Source organism: Protopterus annectens, chromosome 4.part1 (assembly GCF_019279795.1).
Source record: "Protopterus annectens isolate FY-2018-M chromosome 4.part1, PAN1.0, whole genome shotgun sequence".
Classification (NCBI taxonomy): domain Eukaryota; kingdom Metazoa; phylum Chordata; order Ceratodontiformes; family Protopteridae; genus Protopterus; species Protopterus annectens.
Window position 1 is genome coordinate 593,966,678 of NC_056734.1, and position 19,475 is coordinate 593,986,152.

Below are 19,475 nucleotides of genomic sequence, written 5' to 3' on the forward strand. Positions count from 1 at the left end.
CTGTTTCCCATCCAATTGTCCATGTTACAGTTTAATTAGGTTAGGGAGGAACACTGTTTCACATCGATGGAGAGCCTGTTCCAGAGATGGGGTAGCTTCTGTGATGCACACTTGTTTCCCCAGCAGGTCCGATTTGTATCACAGGAAGGGTTTAAGTGTTTAGAATGGGTAATTCTGATGCTGTTTGTTTTGCAGATATTCAGGAGGTCCATCAGTGTGGGGTCTGACAACGCCTCATATGTCAGGCACAGATCTCCCCTCAACAGCCTGACAGGAGACAGAATACAGGGATAGGCAGTCTGCATAGGATATGTTACTTATGCCCTGTATTCTCTTAGTGAAGAATCACTGTAGATGTTCCAGTTGTTGGATGTGCCTGGTTAGGTACATACCAAAGCGGACACTGTACTCAGTGGTAGGTCTGATGAATGCAGAATACAGTGTAACAGTGACCTATGTTTGTATAACCTTTGTTTATAAGTTTTGCAACATAGAATGATTTTCTCAGTGTTGTAAACAGTGATGATCAATGGGTAGATTACTGTCTATGTGTGCCCCCAACCCCCTGACTACCTGGTCAACTATTAGGGACGTGTTGTCAATATGATAGTTACCAGGAGTGAATGACTTCCCAAAGCGTAATGTTATGTATTTCTTTAAATTTAGTTTTAGTCCATGGTAATGACACCAGTTGTTTGTCTGTGTCAGCCCCTCCTGCAGAGCATTTGTGTCAGTGTGAGATTCAATGGCAGCTACTAATTTGCAGTCATCTGCAAATTTAGTAAGCCAGAGGCCATTGCCATTGGTCTTGACTTCAGAGAAGTAAATGCCAAAAAGTAGCAGTCCCAGGACTGATCCCTGAGGGACTCCACATTTGACTGGCTTCTTTGTAAAGGTGGGAGTGTACATCATCAATGATCATTGATACATGAATTTTCCTGCAAAATGTACTCAGAACGGATAGTCAGAATTAATAAAACCTGAGACACGTGTACTCTTGGATGTACATTTCTCAAGCAAATATACAACAGAAACATAAAAAAGGATTTGTTGCATGGGACAGTACCCTCTGCACCTTAGTGTTGGGACATTGCTTCAGTACACCACATTATTTTGTTATTCTTACTGTAGGGTTACTGCACCTCAAAGAAGAAGTGATCGCTAGAACATAAAAACATTTTTGTTGTTATTCCATGAATTTTCAATCTTGAAGAAGTTAAAAAAAACACAATACACTTCAAATACTAACAAGTTGCCCTCCTATGGAGTGAGCAATAGCACAGAAACTACCACATTGAGCAGTTATACTGTTTTACTCTGTCATCTTTGACAGAGGGAATCACATATTAAGCAAATGACTTAAGCACTTATGTTTAGGAAGTAATTTACAAGTGACTCATTTAGTTTAATAAAAATCAGGTCAATGCCACCTGCAATAATCACCAATAAGATGACCCATGTATTATTTAGTTATTTGCTTTTATAGAGTGGGAAAGTCAAACTGTACAATATTAACCCCTTTTCAGTGAGGCCTAGGGAGAAAAGCACTAGTTACATTAAAACATAAAAGTGTAATAAAAATGTTACATAGTTTAAAACAAAAGTGGTACACCACTGAGGTAATATTTACAGTTGGCATTAGGAAAATCTTAAAAGGCATTGATACAAATCATTTACACAACTGGGGTAAGTATAAAGATTAGGTGCCCAAATGATATATCATTACAGTAACAAATTTTGAGATAAGTGGTGCGACCTATCAATAGTATCATCAAAAGTCATATCGTTTTTTACATTTTTTTTATACAGGGGTGCTTATTATTATTAACAGATGTTGACAAGTGATATAATCCTTTCAGTGGCACTATTAAAAGTCACATAGCATTGTATAGTGTTTATATACAGGACAGTGTGGAGAAAAGTGCACTGATAGAAATTTAGAGCAGAGTGCAGACAGTGGGATACAGAAATACTGTTGGGAGGTAACAGGAGAGACATGGAATGTTGGAGACAGTTTATGGGAAATTGTCAGGTATGAGGAAGAAAGAGAGGAAAGAAAATAAGAGTAGAGTGAAGAGTACAAGAAACAGACAAACATGGCAGAAATGTATTCAGGAAATGTTATGCAGTGTGCTGCATATCAGTCAGATAGAGGAGTGAAATCAGGCATAGGTACAGATTAGCATGCAGGAAGAAGTTGCTCAAGGTTGTATGAAAGCTGGAGTAAACTGTCCAGGTAATGTACAGGAGCAAATCCATGTGTTTGAAAAGCGATTTTTTAGAAGGGACTTCAGTCTGCGTAGGTTAGTTTATTACCTAATATTGGTGGGGATTGAGATCCATCTTTCTAACATATTTGGAGTACAGAGAATTGCTTTCAGAGTTGTATATTTTCGTTAATCGTAGTTGATGTTTGTCTGTAAAGTGTAGTGATCTTTTGGTGAATTAGAGTTCCAGTGTCTGTGCTACGGCAGGTCAGCTAATCATCTTGCTGATGATTTGATGGACTGCTATTAAGTGGGATATGGAACAGTATTGTGGAAGTTCATGCCAGTTTAAGTGTTTTAAGGTGAAACAGTAATATGATTTGGCACTGTGCTTGGCAGCAAATCTGGCAAATTTTTTAGAGCATTGTTCAAGTTTAGTTAGGAGAGACTGCTGAAGGTTTGTGAAAATAGATGCAGTGTAGAGACTGCTGAAGGCTTGTGAAAATAGATGCACTGTAGAGAAAGAAGAGTGTGAGAAATGATGAGTCACGATGTGAAGATTGAAAAAGTGCTCATCAGTGATAGCTCAAAGAAGCTTTGTGTGAATAATGAACTCAACTGAATGGTTGTTTGCAGAGGTAATATTAAAGTTATACTTTGTTGTTTAGAGTGATTTTGTGTGAAAGGCAAGTTTATTTACTTATTTTTTACTATTTATTATTTAGTAAGAGGGGAGCATTTTTTCAGTCATGACTCAGTGGAGGAAAAAGCATTTTTCCCCTGCTGATATCTTAACAGCAGAGATGAATTTGGTGTCATTGGCACATTGATTTACAGTGGCTTCTGTAGTTACTTTGTCTAAATCATTGATAAAATTACTAAAGAGTATGGGACCCAGTTGGAATAGGTAAAAGTGGAGAGTGTTCTGATGTTCTTCGTGTTTCACTATTGCAGTCATTACATTTGGGTAATCTGCTGGCAGGTTGCCGTCAGTCGGCCTGATTAACAAAGTCTTGGGTCCTGCATCGGCAGCTGTCCCTTCTTCCATGACGTCAGGTCATCAGGGGTATAAAACATGCAGCTGACCCCATTACATCAGTTTTTCTTGCCCCAGATGTCAGGTGCTCCCCAAAAGGGGAGCAAATAAAATTAAAAACACAAAACATATACCTCCAATCCCAAAAGCAAATACAACAAAAGGCTTTTAAGCATAGTGAAAGAAAGTAGAGGTATAGCCAGAGAAAAATAGGGGGCTGGAGGGAAGGTAACCAGGACTGCAACAGTGAATACACTCGAACATCTACATTTATGGTAAGTGTACATAACTGTACTATGTTCTTCGTGTTTCACTGTTGCAGTCATTACATTTGGGTAGATTCCCAAAGCTATGGTTGGGTGGAGGGAATTATACAGCATTAGGACCAGCTATAAGGCCCTGCAGGACAGCAGTGGCAAAGCCTGCTCTGGATTTAGAGAAAAGTGGTAAATGGTAATGTTTGGTGAACGTATGAACTAAGCTCCAGGTAGCAGCTTCTAGAATGTCCCTGGTAGGAACACCTCTGAGAAAGGCTGTTGAAGTAGATACAGCCCTGGTGGAATGGGATCTGATCCCCTGAGGGATACTTTTTCCATGGTACATATAGCAGAAATGAATACAATGGCTTATCCATTTGGAAATGGTTTGCTTTGAAATAGCCTTTCCCTCTGCCCCTGCAGCAAATGCCACCAGCAGTTGTTCAGATTTTCTTTGAGAGTTTGTCCTGTTTAAGTAAAATCTATGTTGTCTGTGTACATCCAATGAATGCAGAATCTGCTCCCCCCCCGTTCTGTGGATTGGGAAAGAAAGTTGGCAAATGAATGGTCTGATTAAGAGCCACAATGGATACCACCTAAGGCATGAAGGATGGATTTGCCCTGAGAGATACCCTCTGACCGCATGAAAAATGATAAGAGGCTCCACTGCCATAAGAGCCTGTAATTCGGAAATCCTTCTAGCTGAAGTGACTGCTAAAAGGAAAGCTGTTTTCCAGGAGAGCAGCATTAGTGCTCTAGTCGAGTATGAAGCCATGCTGTATAGATGATAGGTTGTTGTTTGTGAGATGCTTGAGGAGCTGCATTTGGATCATTTTTTTTTGAGTGTTTTAGAAAACAGAGTGAGAGACTGGTTTGGGTGTGAACATAGCTATTGTATGCATGTAATGTGAAAGTTAGAGGGAGGATAGGATAATATGTATAAGGAGAGATTGTATGCAGCAAGATGGGAGAGTGAGAGAAATAAAACAAATACGAAGGTATATAACATCATTATGGTGATTAAGTATTGGTTAGGGGAAATTAGATAGTGCTAGATTTAATAAGAGAGAAATTAGAAGGATGTGGAGAGTGTAAGTGGAGCGTTATCATGGTGGAAGAAAAGAAGGGATAGGATTTAGTTTTTCTGAAGAGAATGAGGACAGAGATTCCCTGTACTGTTGTGAATAGGAGTAGCTTGGGGAAGGGTTAGATTGTTTGGGGAGAGTTGTACTGAGATAGGTATCTGAATGTGATTGGATTCATTTTGAGGGAGGGATAGATTTTGTGGGTGGCATTATGATGGGTTCATTTTCTGAATTTGATTAAATGAGTTTGAGGGAGGGTTAGATTTGTGGTTGAAGTAATTCTGAAATAGAAATCTGAACCTGATAGGATTGCATCAGTTTGAGGACGGTACCAGATGTTTTTAAATGAAAAGGTGGGTAGGCTGGTGAATTATATATCTGAATTTGACTGGACTGATTTTGAGGGAGGGATAGATTTTGTGGGTGGCGTTATGCTGAGTAAGTGTATGCTGCTGTGGTACGGTGGTAGCGTTATTATATCACAGCAAGAGGTTCTCCCGTTCGATTCTCGGCGTGGCTTGGGAGTGCCTTCTGTGTGGAGTTTGCATGTCCTCCCCACGGTTGGGTAGCGTCTGAAATACATGCGTGCGTAAATGGGCATGCCTTCATTGAAGGTTGGGTGTCGAGCTGGCACCTCAGCGTTTCGTAAAAATCTACTGCCAATCATTAGCGGACCGGAGTTCCGCTGTGGCGACCCCTTACCAGGAAAAAGCCGAAAGACAAACGTTATGCTGAGTTAAGTATCTTAATTTGGTAGAACTGAGTTTGAGGGAAGGTTAGATTTTTTTGGGGGTGGAGTTATACTAAGAAATTTGAATCTGACTGGATTAACTGAGTTTGAAGGAAATGCCAGACATCTGTAAAGGAATATGAGGGCAGGGGGTGGGACTGAGAGCTGGGAAGGGGAGTAGAGTAGATTTCGCCTACTGGAAATGGTAGATATACCAAAAACAGTATCTGATGAATTGTGCATTCTGTAATGCCCCATGTGACAACCCGCCACTGGACCAGTAATCAAGGATCCTCAATCCTCACCACTGGCAACAGTGGAGGACGTACACTGGACAGGACGACCAGGTACATGCACATTATTTCCAGATGCAGCTTTCTGCATCAAGTGCAATTTCCATAAGCGCACACAGAGACCAAAGTCAGTCCAGGGCTGATTTCTCACTCTTTTTCCAGATCCCCAGTAAGACTCCCCACTGACACAGCTATAGAGTTGGGATTTCGACTGAGTGGCCAAGCCAAGACCATCAGCACCCTCTCTGTCCAACCAGTGCTTCATCTCTCTCCCCAAGTAGCTGACACACACACACTTTGAGGTTTGATTTAAACACACACACACACACACACACACACACACACACACACACACACACACACACACACACACACACACACACTATAAGGTTGTTATCACTGCCACAAGCCAACTCCTTATCAGCTATTTTAAGGCCCTTAACAAAGGGTGTCCAATCTTACTGTGTAATGTTACTATTAATACAAATGGTAGTTTGACTAAGAGCAATGCTATTAGGAGTGACCTTCACAGTGTCACCAAATAAATATGAATGAACTCTCAGAAGTTAAATATCTCTACAAACATAAGCCACAATGAAAGGTTTAAATATATTTAATAGTAAATAATAAAGGAACAAGACAATACTAAATATATATTCACAGTGACATCAGAGTTCTAAATCGCAGGAAATATTTAAAACAACATTCCCGGACAGTCTCAAATAAATAAAGACAAATATCTAAACTAAGCTTTGCTATATTACTGACTGAATCAAATAGAATTATATTATTACCTAGAAACTTACTTACAGAGCAAGGCAGATGTGTTGAATGGTTCTTGTTGTTGCCTGAACCAAGACAGCATACAAAATGCTGTGTCTCTCTCAGAGAGTTCTCAAATTAATATCTCAAATATTACCATTGGGATAGCTTGCAGAATGACATAATTTCTTGTCATCTGACTTCTAGGCCCCAGGCTAAAAACAACCGTTGATCGTAGCTGGTAGAATTTAGCTTCTATTTGTAAAGGTACATAAACAAGGGCTTTTCCTCTGTTCTTTATCGGATGCTGGAAGTAATAAAACACTTCCAAGACAATACAGAAAGCTCCCTAGTTTTAGACATTGTGTCTCCTTGCTGCATTGAAACTGAAATATATCATCTTTTATTGCTTAGTCATAAAGTAATGTATTTTCAGCTATTTTTCTGAAGTTAACCTCCCGTATTCCAGTTTCCATATATACATTTGAACAGTTACAGTAGTGCACATACATTTCTGTTCTCTTCCAGCAGGGCACACTGTGAATACATTTCAAGCACAAGCACTCTACAAAATATAATTTCAACACGTCTGGAAAGACCAGTCTGATATACACATGGCATACAGCTCTAACACAGTTGCAAAAGAAGCATCTTATATAGATTATTTCAATATTCACCAATAACTTATAATCATTTACAAACTTCCAGATATTTGTGCTGGCAGTTTCTCCCTTTGTCATACCTCCATATAAATCATGTTAATATTCACAACTGACATATAATTTATTTTCAAAATTCCAGATAGCTATGCTGACAGTATATCCATTCATCACACGTCCCCCCCCCCCCCTTCTTGGAAGACTCAAGCTAGTTTTTCAAGTGACTCTTCAGAAACTTTGCTTGAGAGGGATGAACCTATCTGGGAGTACATTGCCCCATACCCTGTATTGCGATCCCAGCTGCCTTTGCAATGCTGACCCCATCACAGTGGTGCACTATCATATGCCTGCAACCTTAGGCTCCACCATAGTAATTGGGGATTTTGCTGGCTGGCTTGCTGTAGCCATAGGTCTCCCTTAGACTCCTCCTGCCTTCTACTGCAAATACTTTGCACAAGGACCTCCTTATCATGGTAAGGTTTCATCATTCTAACATAGTACAGTTTCTGCCCCTGCCTCCTGCCTAGCATTTCTACCATGTAGTTAACACTACTGACCTTCCTTACCACTTTGAAGTGTCTTTCCCAAGCTGCCTGCAGCTTGTTGTGTCTAACAAGAATGAGAACCATAACTTGCTGCCATACAACATACCCTCTAGTTCAAGCATTCTTGTCATACCAGACAATTTTCTGCTGTTGGGCTTCTGCCAAGTTCTTCTGGGCCAAGCTCATGTATTCCCTGAGCATTGTCCTGAGGTTTAGGACATCTCCCACAACAGGCTCCTTGTGGGATTCACATCCACCCTCCCACTCATCGCGAACCAAATCTTGAGGTCCCCTCACCCTATGCCTATACAGCAACTCAAAGGGTGAAAAAAACTCATGATTCCTGGGGCACCTTTCTGTAACAAACAACAGATGGGGCAAATATTTGTCCTGCTCCCTCTTAAACTTATCTGCAAATGCCCACAGGATGACCTTTAGTGTAATGTTTAACCTCTCTAGAAGACCATTAGGCTGGGGGAGGTAGGGGGTGGTCTTTAGGTGCTTCACCCCACAATGCTCCTACAGACAAGCCAGCAGGCCTGACATGAAATTGGCACCTCCATCAGTCAGTATTTCTTTTGGGAAACCTACCCTGCTGAAAATCACTAACAAAGCATTTTCCACCTTTTCTGTTTCAATGGAGGACAGAGCCACTTTCTCAGGGTATCTAGTCCCTGTGGAACTTGGGGTACTCAGAGGCCCCACAATATCCATAGCTACCCTCTGAAATTACTCCTCAATCACAGGGATCTCAGCTGAGTGGGCAAGCTAAGACCTCCAGCACTCTCTCTGTCTAACCAGTGCTTCATGTCCCTGCCCAAGTAGCTCACACACACACTCTTTGAGCTTTGATTTATACACACACACACACACACACACACACACACACACACACACACACACACACACACACACACGATATATATATATATATATATATATATATATATATATATATATATATATATATATATATATATATATATATATATATATATATATATATATACACACACACACACACACACACACACACACACACACACACACATGTATGTATATATATATATATATATATATATATATATATATATATATATATATATAAATGTATATATTAATGGCTGGTAGCATTTAGCATCTACATGTAAAAATACATAGGCAAGGGCTTTTCCTCAGATGTTTGGCAGATGCTGAAGTCATAAAGCAGTAAAATACTTCCATGACAATACAGAAAGCTGCCTAGTTTTAGATATTGTCTCTCCTTGCTGCATTGAAAGTGAAACATATCATCTTTTATTTCTTAGCCATAAAGTAATTTAATTTCAAGTATTTTTCTGAAGCTAACTTCCTGCATTTCAGTTTCCACTGTTAAAATATACATTTAAACAGTTACAGTAGTGCATGTACATTTCTGTTCTCTTCCAGCAGAGCTCACTGTGGATACATTTCAAGCACAAACACTCTACAAAATATTTTTTCAGCACAAGCACTCTACAAAATATTTTTTTCAACACACATGTCTATAGAGACAGTTTGATATTCACATGGCATGTAGTTCTAATACAGTTGTAACAAAAGCATCTTGTATATAAATCATCTTGATATTCAACAATAACATGTAATTATTTACAAAATTCCAGCTAGCTGTTCTGGTAGTATCTCCCTTTGTCACACCTCTATATAAATCGTGTTGATATTCACAAATGACATATATTTATTTCCAAAACTCCAGATAGCTGTGCTGGCAGTTTTTCCCTTTATAGGTTCATAGGTAGATACTAGGCTATCTGCCCGATCTGATTAATTAACTGATCCTCTGTCAATCAGAGCCAGTGAAGTGATCTCAGGGGTGTATTTTCTGTTACCCATCCACTCGTCAAGATTCCCCTTGAAGAGTGTTAGTGAGGGGCTCTGCCTAATGTAGTTTGGAATTTTGTTCCAAAGCATGTGGAGTCTCTGTGACAGGAATCTATCCCCCCCAGCATGTTCTGTTTATTGTTGTGGCGAAGTTTAGCTCACTAGAGCATGTGGCTCGCACTGACTTGGATTTTGTTAGGTGGAGCATGTCCATCAATTCTGAGTTGGACATGGCTTTGTAAATCAGGCACCGATCACTTCTGAGTAAGCGATATGCCACTGAGTACAGCCGGAGTTTTTTCAGTCGGGCTGCATCGGACATATGTTTGAGGCCAGTAACCCTCTTGGTGAGGTACTTTTGTGGTCTTTCCAGCTGTTGTAAGTGTCTTGTGAGGTACTTCCCAAATGGGGCATTGTACTCTGTGATGGGTCTGATGAGTGACAAGTAGAGGGGCACTTTAACCTCTTTATTTCTAGATGCAAACCCTTTAGTAATTAGATGGGCCTCATAGAAGGATTTCCTAACTACTTTGGCAATATGATTGTCAAAGGAGAGATTGCTATCTACGTGGGTCCCCAGATCTCTTATTACCTCTTCTGTATTAAGGGGGCTGCCACCTATGTGGTAATTTATGGGAGTTTTGTTTTTCCCAAAATGGGATGACTATGCATTTTTTGGCATTTAGCTGGAGGCCATGACTTTGACACCAGGTGTCCGTCTCAGTAAGGCCCTTTTGGAGTATATCTGTGTCAGCCGGAGAGTCAGTTATGGCTCCCAGGTTGCAGTCATCGGCGAACTTGGTTAGCCATAGTCCTCCTGTGTTTGCCTGTACTTCTGAGAAGTATATGCAGAACAGTAGGGGTCCCAGGACTGAGCTTTGCCTGACACCACTTGTGGCTGGTTTAGAGTCGGACCTGGAGCCCGCTTTTCTTACCATGTGAGTTCTGTCTGTAAGCCAGTTGGCAACTCATCTCGTGAAGTAGGGGTTTATGTACAGGCTGGTGAGTTTTTCTGTAATACCCGAGTGGGGAATGATGTCGAAAGCCTTGGCGATGTCAAGGTAGGCTGTGTGAACCACCTTTCCCTCATCTGTGGCCTTGGTGACTGTCTCGAAGAAGTCAACCAGGTTTGGTAGGCATGATCTGCCCTGAACAAAGCCGAACTGGGTCGGGTCAAGTGTTTGGAGGTTCCCAATGTCTTTGTTAATGAGTTCCATGATGATGCGCTCCATAGCCTTGCAGACCAAGCTAGTCAGGCTTATGGTGCGATAGTTACCAGGGTCATTTGTGGCCCCTCCTTTGTGGAGTGGAATAACCGTTGCTGTGCGGCATTCTATGGACATGTAGCCTGTGGAGAGGCTGAGGTAGAACAGCATGTTTAGGTCGGGGGTTAGTTCGTTCTGTAGTTCTTGCAAGCCGCAGCCTGGGACACCATCTGGCCCCATTGAAGCTGTGTTTTTGGCTTTTGAAAGGGCTGTTTTCACCTGTGCGTCTGTGATTTCTGGGATACTACACTTTTCCGGTATTGTTGTGGGCCCTTTTGGAGGTGAGAGGGGGGTGAAGTTTGCACTGAATCTATCTGCCAGGATGTTGGCAATATCAGAGGTTCAGTATATTTTGTGCTATTTTGCAGTAGTTGAATGCATATCTGCGAGTTGCCACTTAGATTCTTAACATAGCTAAAGAAGGCTTTGTGGTTATCTTTTGAATCCTAGCTATTTTTCTTTCGAAGTTAGCCTTGGATGATTTCATGAGGAACCTTAGTTTCTTACTGATACTGATCAGGGATGTCTTTCCTTCTTGGGATTTGCTTGTTTATGGCAGGGGTCCACCAAATTGGTTTCCTTCTCTTAGAGGAGTGAGTTTTGGTTGTGCTAGGGAGGGCATGATCCATGCATCCTTGTAGGTGCTCATATAGTGCATTTGTAAAGGTTTCTGCATCTTGGGCAGCATTATCCTTTAGCATGGGGGCTGTGAAACTTATCACCTCTGACTTAAGTAAGGTGAAGTTTGCTTTAGAAAAGTTTTTTACTGTGGTTTCCTTATTTGGGGGGTGGTGGTGGGATGTGGACATCCAGAGTGATTTGTTTATGGTCTAATTTAACCAGTGACGGGTTGAACTCCGGTGTGGAACACCTGTTGCCCATGTCGGTGATGAACGGGTCCAATATGTTTTCACCTCTGGTAGGGGAGTTTACTAGCTGATCCAGGGCATTTGAGTTGATGAATTCCAGGAAGCGCTGGGCCTGGGAGTTTGTACTCGAGTAGTTTTCCCAGTTAATGGTAGGGTAATTGAAATTGCCCAATATCAGGGTGTTTGGTAGGACCTTCATGTTTTCCAATGTCTCTAGAAAGGTGGAGTGGTGGTCCTGGGTCATGGAGGGTGATCTGTAGCAGGCCACAACTGGCATTGCAGATTTGCTCGATGTTAGCTGCACATCGATGATCTCAGAGTTATCATGCTGTGCCACTAACCTGGAGGTGTAGGTATCCTTGATGAATATGGATACACCCCCTCCTTTTGTGTTTCGGGCCGTGTTCTGTGGCCGAAACATATGGTATGAGTTGTAGCCTGGTAGTGCTGGGGTGCTTTCTGGAGCCTTGAACCAGGTTTCAATTACTGCACAGATGTCGACATTCTCCATACTGAGGAGTGCTTCGAGCATGTGCATTTTGAGATTTAAACTCCTGGCGTTGAGTAGCATAACCCTCGTTTTTTTGTTAATTGTGCTGTTTACTGAGGTGGGTTTGACTTTTGAGCCTTCCCTAAAAAAGGCACTATGGGGGCAGCAAGAGCCTTGGCCAGTATTCGAAAGCCTAGGGGTGACAGGTGTAAGCCATCGCTTGCGAAGCAACGTGGCTTGTCGAGCATGTCGTCCCAGGCTGACACCAGAAGCTTAGCCAATTGTTGAAATTGATCAGTTTTTCTTTATACTGAGGTATCATTCTTGGTGAGGGCAGGATGCTACTCAGGGTCAGGGTTATACCAGCCTGGGCTACATGATCTGAGAGCTCTTCCATGTCTCTCTTCATGTAGTCCAAGGAGGTATGTCTCAGGTCATTCATAGCAACATGAACAATGACAGAGTCATATTTGTACTTGTTCTGAAGTGACCTGAGTACTTGTATTATGTGGCGGATTCTGGCTCCCGACAGGCAACTAACAGTAACCTTCTGCTTGTCCAGCCTAGTGAGTGGGACGTCAGTGTGCCTTGACTATAGAGTCACCTATTACTAGTGTGTTAGGTATGTTATTTTGCCTTAAGGGCTGTGATTGTGAGGCACACTGATTTTGTGTTTTATGTGTTGTCTGGTTTGTTACAGGAGGTGCAGGTTGTTTGGGTGTCTGCTTTGGAGGTCTCTGATGCTTTTGCAGGTTTTTGGCTGAAGGTGCTGTGCAAGTGTTAACCTTCTCCTCTTGACTGTCTGTTCCAGTCTTGGGTGGAGAGAGCTTAGCCTCCAGTTTGGCTGTATAATTGCATCTCTTGCATATGTTAGTTTTGTGTGGTAGGAGGAGAGGGTTGTCTGTGTACATGAGGCTGTTGTAACATTGCCTCAGGATACCCAGATTCACCAGCTTGACTGAAGAGTACACCTGAAATTGCCCTTTGGTCATGCCTGAATAGTAGGGAGAGCTGCTTAGTCGCTTGGTTGGTGAGGGGTGAATAAAGAGCCTTGCCCTGCTGGGCATTCAAGTCTCAGGGTATTTTAGTGCTTGCTTTTAGGTCTGAGCAAGTGCTGGGCTGTAGGATGCTTTTTGAGTGCTTAGTTTGAGAGTTAGACTAGTTTCATGGGGAAAAACTGAAGAGGAGAGTTAGTAGAGCCGGGAATAATTTAACCCTAGCTAACTGGCACTGCCCAACGTGCAAACCGTGAAAATGCGGTTTTTATAGCAGGGAAATGGAAGAGATAGAAATTAGCCCAAAATGGCCAATTAACTACTAACTTCTGGGTTGGAACCACACCTCCAGAGACAGATAGGCTGCTCAAATCTCCCCTCTCTCACAGGTGAACAGAGTAACTTCCTTCTATCCGGTATGGGCAACTCAGAAACTTGTAACACAGCCCAGAATATGGTCAGTGAAGTCAGAAGTTTACCTGTCGTAATGCAGAGAGTAAAAGAAAGAGCTCTATAGTAGAGTATTAAAGTTGGAAGTGAGATGTCTAGAAAAAGAAGTAGCAGTTAAGGTGCTAGTGGAAATGAGGATAGACTGTGTTGTCATTAAATTAGTATGGATGGAGAAATTAAGAAAAAAGGGTGCAGAGGACTAATGGATATTACTGTTTCTCCTTTACCAAGGGACATCAGACTTTATAAACATTTAGGAAATATAATTTAAAAATTGTAATATTAGGAAGGCCAGTTGTACACTGAGAGGGGAACCTTCAACACAGCACTTACTACTGGAGCTGCCCAATTTTAGGATAAGAAAGTTGCTTACACTATTGGCTAAAACTTAACTGGGACCCAGCAAGACATCTGCCTGGATGCCTATCATATTTTCAGAGTGCACATGTGCTCAATGGTCAGGTGGCTTCCAGGTTAGAGTCCTAATTATCAGTGTCTTTTTTTTTTTTTTTTTTGAGTGCAGTGCTAGTAGTCAGGGGTGTCCTATCTGGAGTGCATTCAGGACTATTCTGAATTTGGTGTAACTCCTCTCCCAGTAGGAGGATCCCTTCTCATTTATTTGTTAGAGGTGTTATTTTTAGCCTCTAGGAGATCTGTGCATAACAACTTGTTTGCATGATTATCATGGCCCTAATAATGAAAAGGACACAACAGAAAATTATCTAAACCCCAAGTGACGCTTGCAGGCTACAGACTCTCTAAATCATTTATACTTCAGGAAATATATGGCTGTAGTGTGAATATTTTTCAAAACATATACCTGTAGCATTAGTATTTTCCAAAATATATACCAACAGTCTGTGTTATCAACCTGCTGACATTTTTACCAATCCAAGTATGCACACTGAACATTCTCACCAAGACTAAATGAACATAAAAATAAGTGATGGATTCACTACCATCCCAAATATCTTTAATTGTAAGACCTAGTAGCCACCCTGGTGTAGCAAGAGGCAGAAATGTGGACTCCTTAGAAAGTGAGATTTAACTCCCAGTTCTGCCATATTGAAACTACTGGTTCTGGAACCATCAACTGAATTGCCCTGTGTTCTGCTGAGAGAAGCTCCCTGAGTGTAAAAGAACTCTATTTAGCTTCAGACCAGATTTTTATCACAGTCAGAAAATGCTATCCTCATTCAAAGTCTCCAGTTTATTCGGTAAGTGATGAGATGCCTACAAATACTGATTCTTCTTCATCCCAGTACTCTGAATTTAATGCACATCTTCTTCTGTAATGCTAACAAGCACAGTTCCAAACTAATGAAGAATCATAAGTGAAGGTGGCTTTGCAATCTACAGAGGGTGATCTTATATGCTTTGCAGTGAGCGTTCCCTTTATTAAGATTGCTTTTCTCTGTAGCAGAGGCACATGCTTTTATTATTAGGCATCATAGCACTTATACAATATGCAGTGTGCACAAACAACAAAAATGATTCAAGTTCACAATGACATAAACAGTTTAGACAGAAAGTGGCTTACTTCCTAATATGGGATGTCACACACTTTCTTAAACATACTTCACTGTTGCACAGCAGTAGAGAGAGGGAAAACACAGCAGGTAAGAGGAAGGAAGAGGTTTTTCAGTTTCCTAATCTTCACCGTCCTGCTGTAGAAAACAGTGCAGACAAACTGAACATATAGTTTGAAAAGCACAAAGAAAAAAACTTCCCACTCCTATACCTCAATGCTCTCAAAACTTATTTTACATAAAAGTAACCAAAAACATCACAAATGTAAACTGAATAAGACACACTTCAGTTATTTTTAATTTTTTATGTGTTCTAGTCCAATATTTATAGAGTTGACAACAGAGCCGAGGGAAAAATGTCATGCTGCTGAGACACATGCTCTATCCCCCTTGAGCTGAGCCTCTTTCTGGGGAGCTATTGAAGACAGACTTTATTTATTTAACATTTGTTTACCTGGAAAGTCCGACTTGGAATGAGCCAGTTTTCAGCAGATGCCCAGTTAGAAATACTCCAGATGCATGTCTTTATACCTCATCTAAGATTTTTATATCTTCAAGTATACAAAGACTTAATTTCAATACTAAAATCTGGTTTCCTCCCACTGAAATATAAGACTAGTTCTGTAGGAAGACAATATATAGTAATAAAAAGACAAAATAAAATCAGCAATTTCATTCACCTAGTGCTTCAGTCAAAGACCTTAAAGGCTAGAAGAAAGTAAAAAGGATACAAGCTTGCATACAACAATTATTACAAGTTATGAAGCCATTACATAATTAAACAGTTAAATCAAAACTTTCCATTTAAAATCAGTGTTCGGACCACTAGGTCTCTGCATTTGAAACTTAATTACTAGCAAAGCTTTCTTTCTAAAATCCTTTTACAGTCACATTTATTACAATGATGAACCTGTCATGAAACAGTTGTTTGTAAGCCATCACTTCACCCTCTGTGCAAGTCGTTAAAATGAACGGCAAAAGGACTGTAGTTAGCATCACTATTAATGACCCTAAGGTGCTTTGATTTTTTTTTTAATTTCCTGTTGTTTTCACCTATATAAGCCAAATTACAGGAACATCTCAGGGCATATACTGCCTTTTCAGACTCACAGTTATAGTTACCAGCAATTTGAAACTTCTTACCATTAATGTAAATCAGTTCACTAACCACAAACTTAGATATATTACAACCAGATTTACTACAGGAATAAGTATAGCAAAGATCTCACAGTTTATACATCAAATGTAATAAAACTGCTATGGACCAAAAAAATCAGAAATATTTTTACCCCTCTTGTATGAGAAGGCAGGAACAATAGAAAATAATTCCCAAGGCTAACAATATCCATCAAAATCTACCAAGCCTGTTCACAGTCTTTTTTTATAGACTTAGAATACAAATCATATTTAGGAATATAAAAATAGAAGTTTTTGAGTTTCAGAAACATAATTTAAGGTCCTGTGACCAAGCAAAGAAGATTATATCCAACAGGTCTGTCACATGAGAGCATTCAGAATTATGGGCAAATTAAAATTAATAAGTAGTTATTGTGCTGCTGACATGTTTGGATTATGTAGAACGTTATGACAAGATTAATATATATGTGTGTGTGTGTGTGTGTGTGTGTGTGTGTGTGTGTGTGTGTGTGTGTATGTATATATATATATATATATATATATATATATATATATATATATATATATATATATATATATATATATATATATATATATATATATATATATATATATATATATATATATATATATATATATATATACATATACATATATATATATATATATATGTATACATATATATATATATATATATATATATATATACGTATATATATATATATATATATATGTATATATGTATATATAGGTATATATATATATATATATATATATATATATATACCTATATATATATATATATATATGTATATATATATATATATATATATATATATATATATATATATATATATATATATATATATAGGTATATATAGGTATATATATATATATATATATATATATATATATATATATGTATATATAGGTATATATATATATATATATGTATATATAGGTGTATATATATATATATATATATATATATATATATACACATACACATACATATATTTCTGACTGTAGTGGTCCTTTAACTAAGCATATGAAAAGGAAGCACATTTTTTATCCTCATTTGACTGGCCAGCGGAAGGTCAGCTTTTAAACATAAGTATATTAATATAACTGCTAATACTGTAGTACAAAGCAAAGGAGTTACTAAATCTAAGTGAAAGTGAGCCACATCTCTGACTTAATATTAAAACCAAACAATGCACAGGAACATGCCTCTGAACATGCATTTTTTAATGTAGTTCAAAATTTCTATTGTACTATTTTCATTATTCGTTAAAATAGCTTAAAAGACATTTTGTGAAGTGCTGAAGCAATGTTTGATTGTGTTTAAATAAGTGTGTGCAATTATCTTCTTAAACTACTAAGTTATTAAAATGCATTAATGTACTTGACAATCAGCTAATTGAAAATCAACTGCTGGTACTGGATCCACTGACCATTTCACTCCTAGATGACACACTCCTAGATAAGTTTTCATTTGTTAACACTGATCTGTTAAGCAGCCTCTTATGTTAGAAATGAACAATGTTGTCGTGTGTCTAGGGACAATAAGTACAAAGTAAGAGTCTTGCATATAAATACTCATTAGTTTTGGCAGCTGTACACAACATCTGGTAATGAAACTACAGATGTTCAGTTTTCCTGAAAGATAGTTGTGCTGTTTTGTCACTTAATGTTGTGGCATCTTACTGCAGAAGTGGACCCTATATAAATTTTGTCACTCACTTTTCCATATGATCAGTTTAAGTATGAAACAGTCATAAGCATATATGTTACCTGGAATGTTGCTTCTCTTCCTACTGTGTAACGTAATTGTATGCATTCCTCTTTAATGATGTCCAGGTTCCTCGCTTACCATTGCAGGTGTCCCTGTATACCACTTGCTGTACAAATTGGTGTCCCAGTGACAGACCTTTTTGAATAAAGGGTCTGTTAGGACTTGTAAGGAGAAAAACAATAATGATAGTCTAGCAAAGATATTCCTCCAGCTCAGCAGAGAAATGACTACCCTTTTTCCTACTGACAACTTTTTGCAATACAGCAACCCTGAGTTCATTACCCTGGATTGCATACAAAAAGAGGTACTTCGATCTAGTGTGGTAAGCTACTTTTTCAAAACAAAATCAAAATATTTGGTTGTAAGCTTCATTCTGAGTAATATACTTAAAATAAATTGTTTTGAAAGTCTGTTTTAACTTTTTTTTACTTTTTTTAATCTTCTAACCCATTTTACAGGGTATTTGGAGAATATACTGTGAATGAAGTTGTCAACAGTGTTCCTTTTAAACTGGTGCCATCAGCTGGGGATAATAATGTATCTGTCCATGTTATTAACCCATTAAGTGCTGCAGGTCTTTATCTTGAGCCTGTACGTGAGCTCACCCACAAAGCAAAAGAAGGCTTTCTGTATTATCTTAATCAATATATTTCCAAAGAAAAACCTATTGGGATCCTTGAAGTGGAGGAGATGCTTCAGGTTGGGAGTACTGTGACTGGTATCGGTGAACTTATTTCTTCTGACAATGTGATAAAACTACAACCTCCAAGTAATGGAAAAGATTATCTGCTGATAGCTTCTGATTTCAAAAGCTTTCTGAGTAATCAGGAAACTGTAGTAAACATGTGGAAAATCTTCACTGCTGTATGTGGACTGTTTGGTGCAAGCATATTTGCTGTCATTGTTTATAGAATATACCACCAGACAAAAAGACCAGAGAAATAATTTTTATAAATGCATGTGTTGATGTACTATGCACTAATTTAATTTTCTAGTTTATGTAATGTATTGGAGATATAGTCAATCAGAATCAAACATTTTGATTTCCATAAATTACACATTTATACTGTGAAAAATATGATTGTGTACTCTATAAAGTAATTGGAAAAAGTCATTTATATTTTTGTAATAGCTTTGCTGGCAGTAAAGGGATCTAATGGAAATACAAATCAAAACTATTGTGTGCATACTACTAAACCATTCAAAATTGATTGTATTCTGCTAAATAAATGTTGAGAAGACTACTGTTTTATAACATTATAACATGACAGTAAAACATTAAAACAGCATATCTTCATGACTGAATTTTAGGCTTAGTGCTAACCTAATTTCTCAACAAGCTGTTATAACCAAATTCATCAAAATGGCATTTAATGAGATTAATGAATGCAAAAATAAGAACATTAAAGTGTTTTATGGGAGATTTGCCACCCCCTGATACATGGTCTGAAGTTGCTATGCCAAGAACATACCCACTATACTTATTATAGTTACTATTGAGGTCACATCAT

The 19,475-nt window shown here is 38.9% G+C and overlaps 1 protein-coding gene across 1 annotated transcript in view; it reads left to right on the forward strand.

Moving 5' to 3' along the window:
- The window catches only part of LOC122800979 (mitochondrial ubiquitin ligase activator of nfkb 1-A-like), a 279,929-nt gene extending 260,721 nt beyond the window's left edge, over positions 1-19,208 (forward strand). Inside the window, exon 5 of the mRNA XM_044070399.1 lies at positions 18,423-19,208. Coding sequence (XP_043926334.1) covers positions 18,423-18,909 — 487 coding nt within the window. The 3' untranslated portion in view covers positions 18,910-19,208. The remainder of the gene's footprint in view (positions 1-18,422) is intronic.
- The last annotated feature ends 267 nt before the right edge of the window (positions 19,209-19,475 follow it).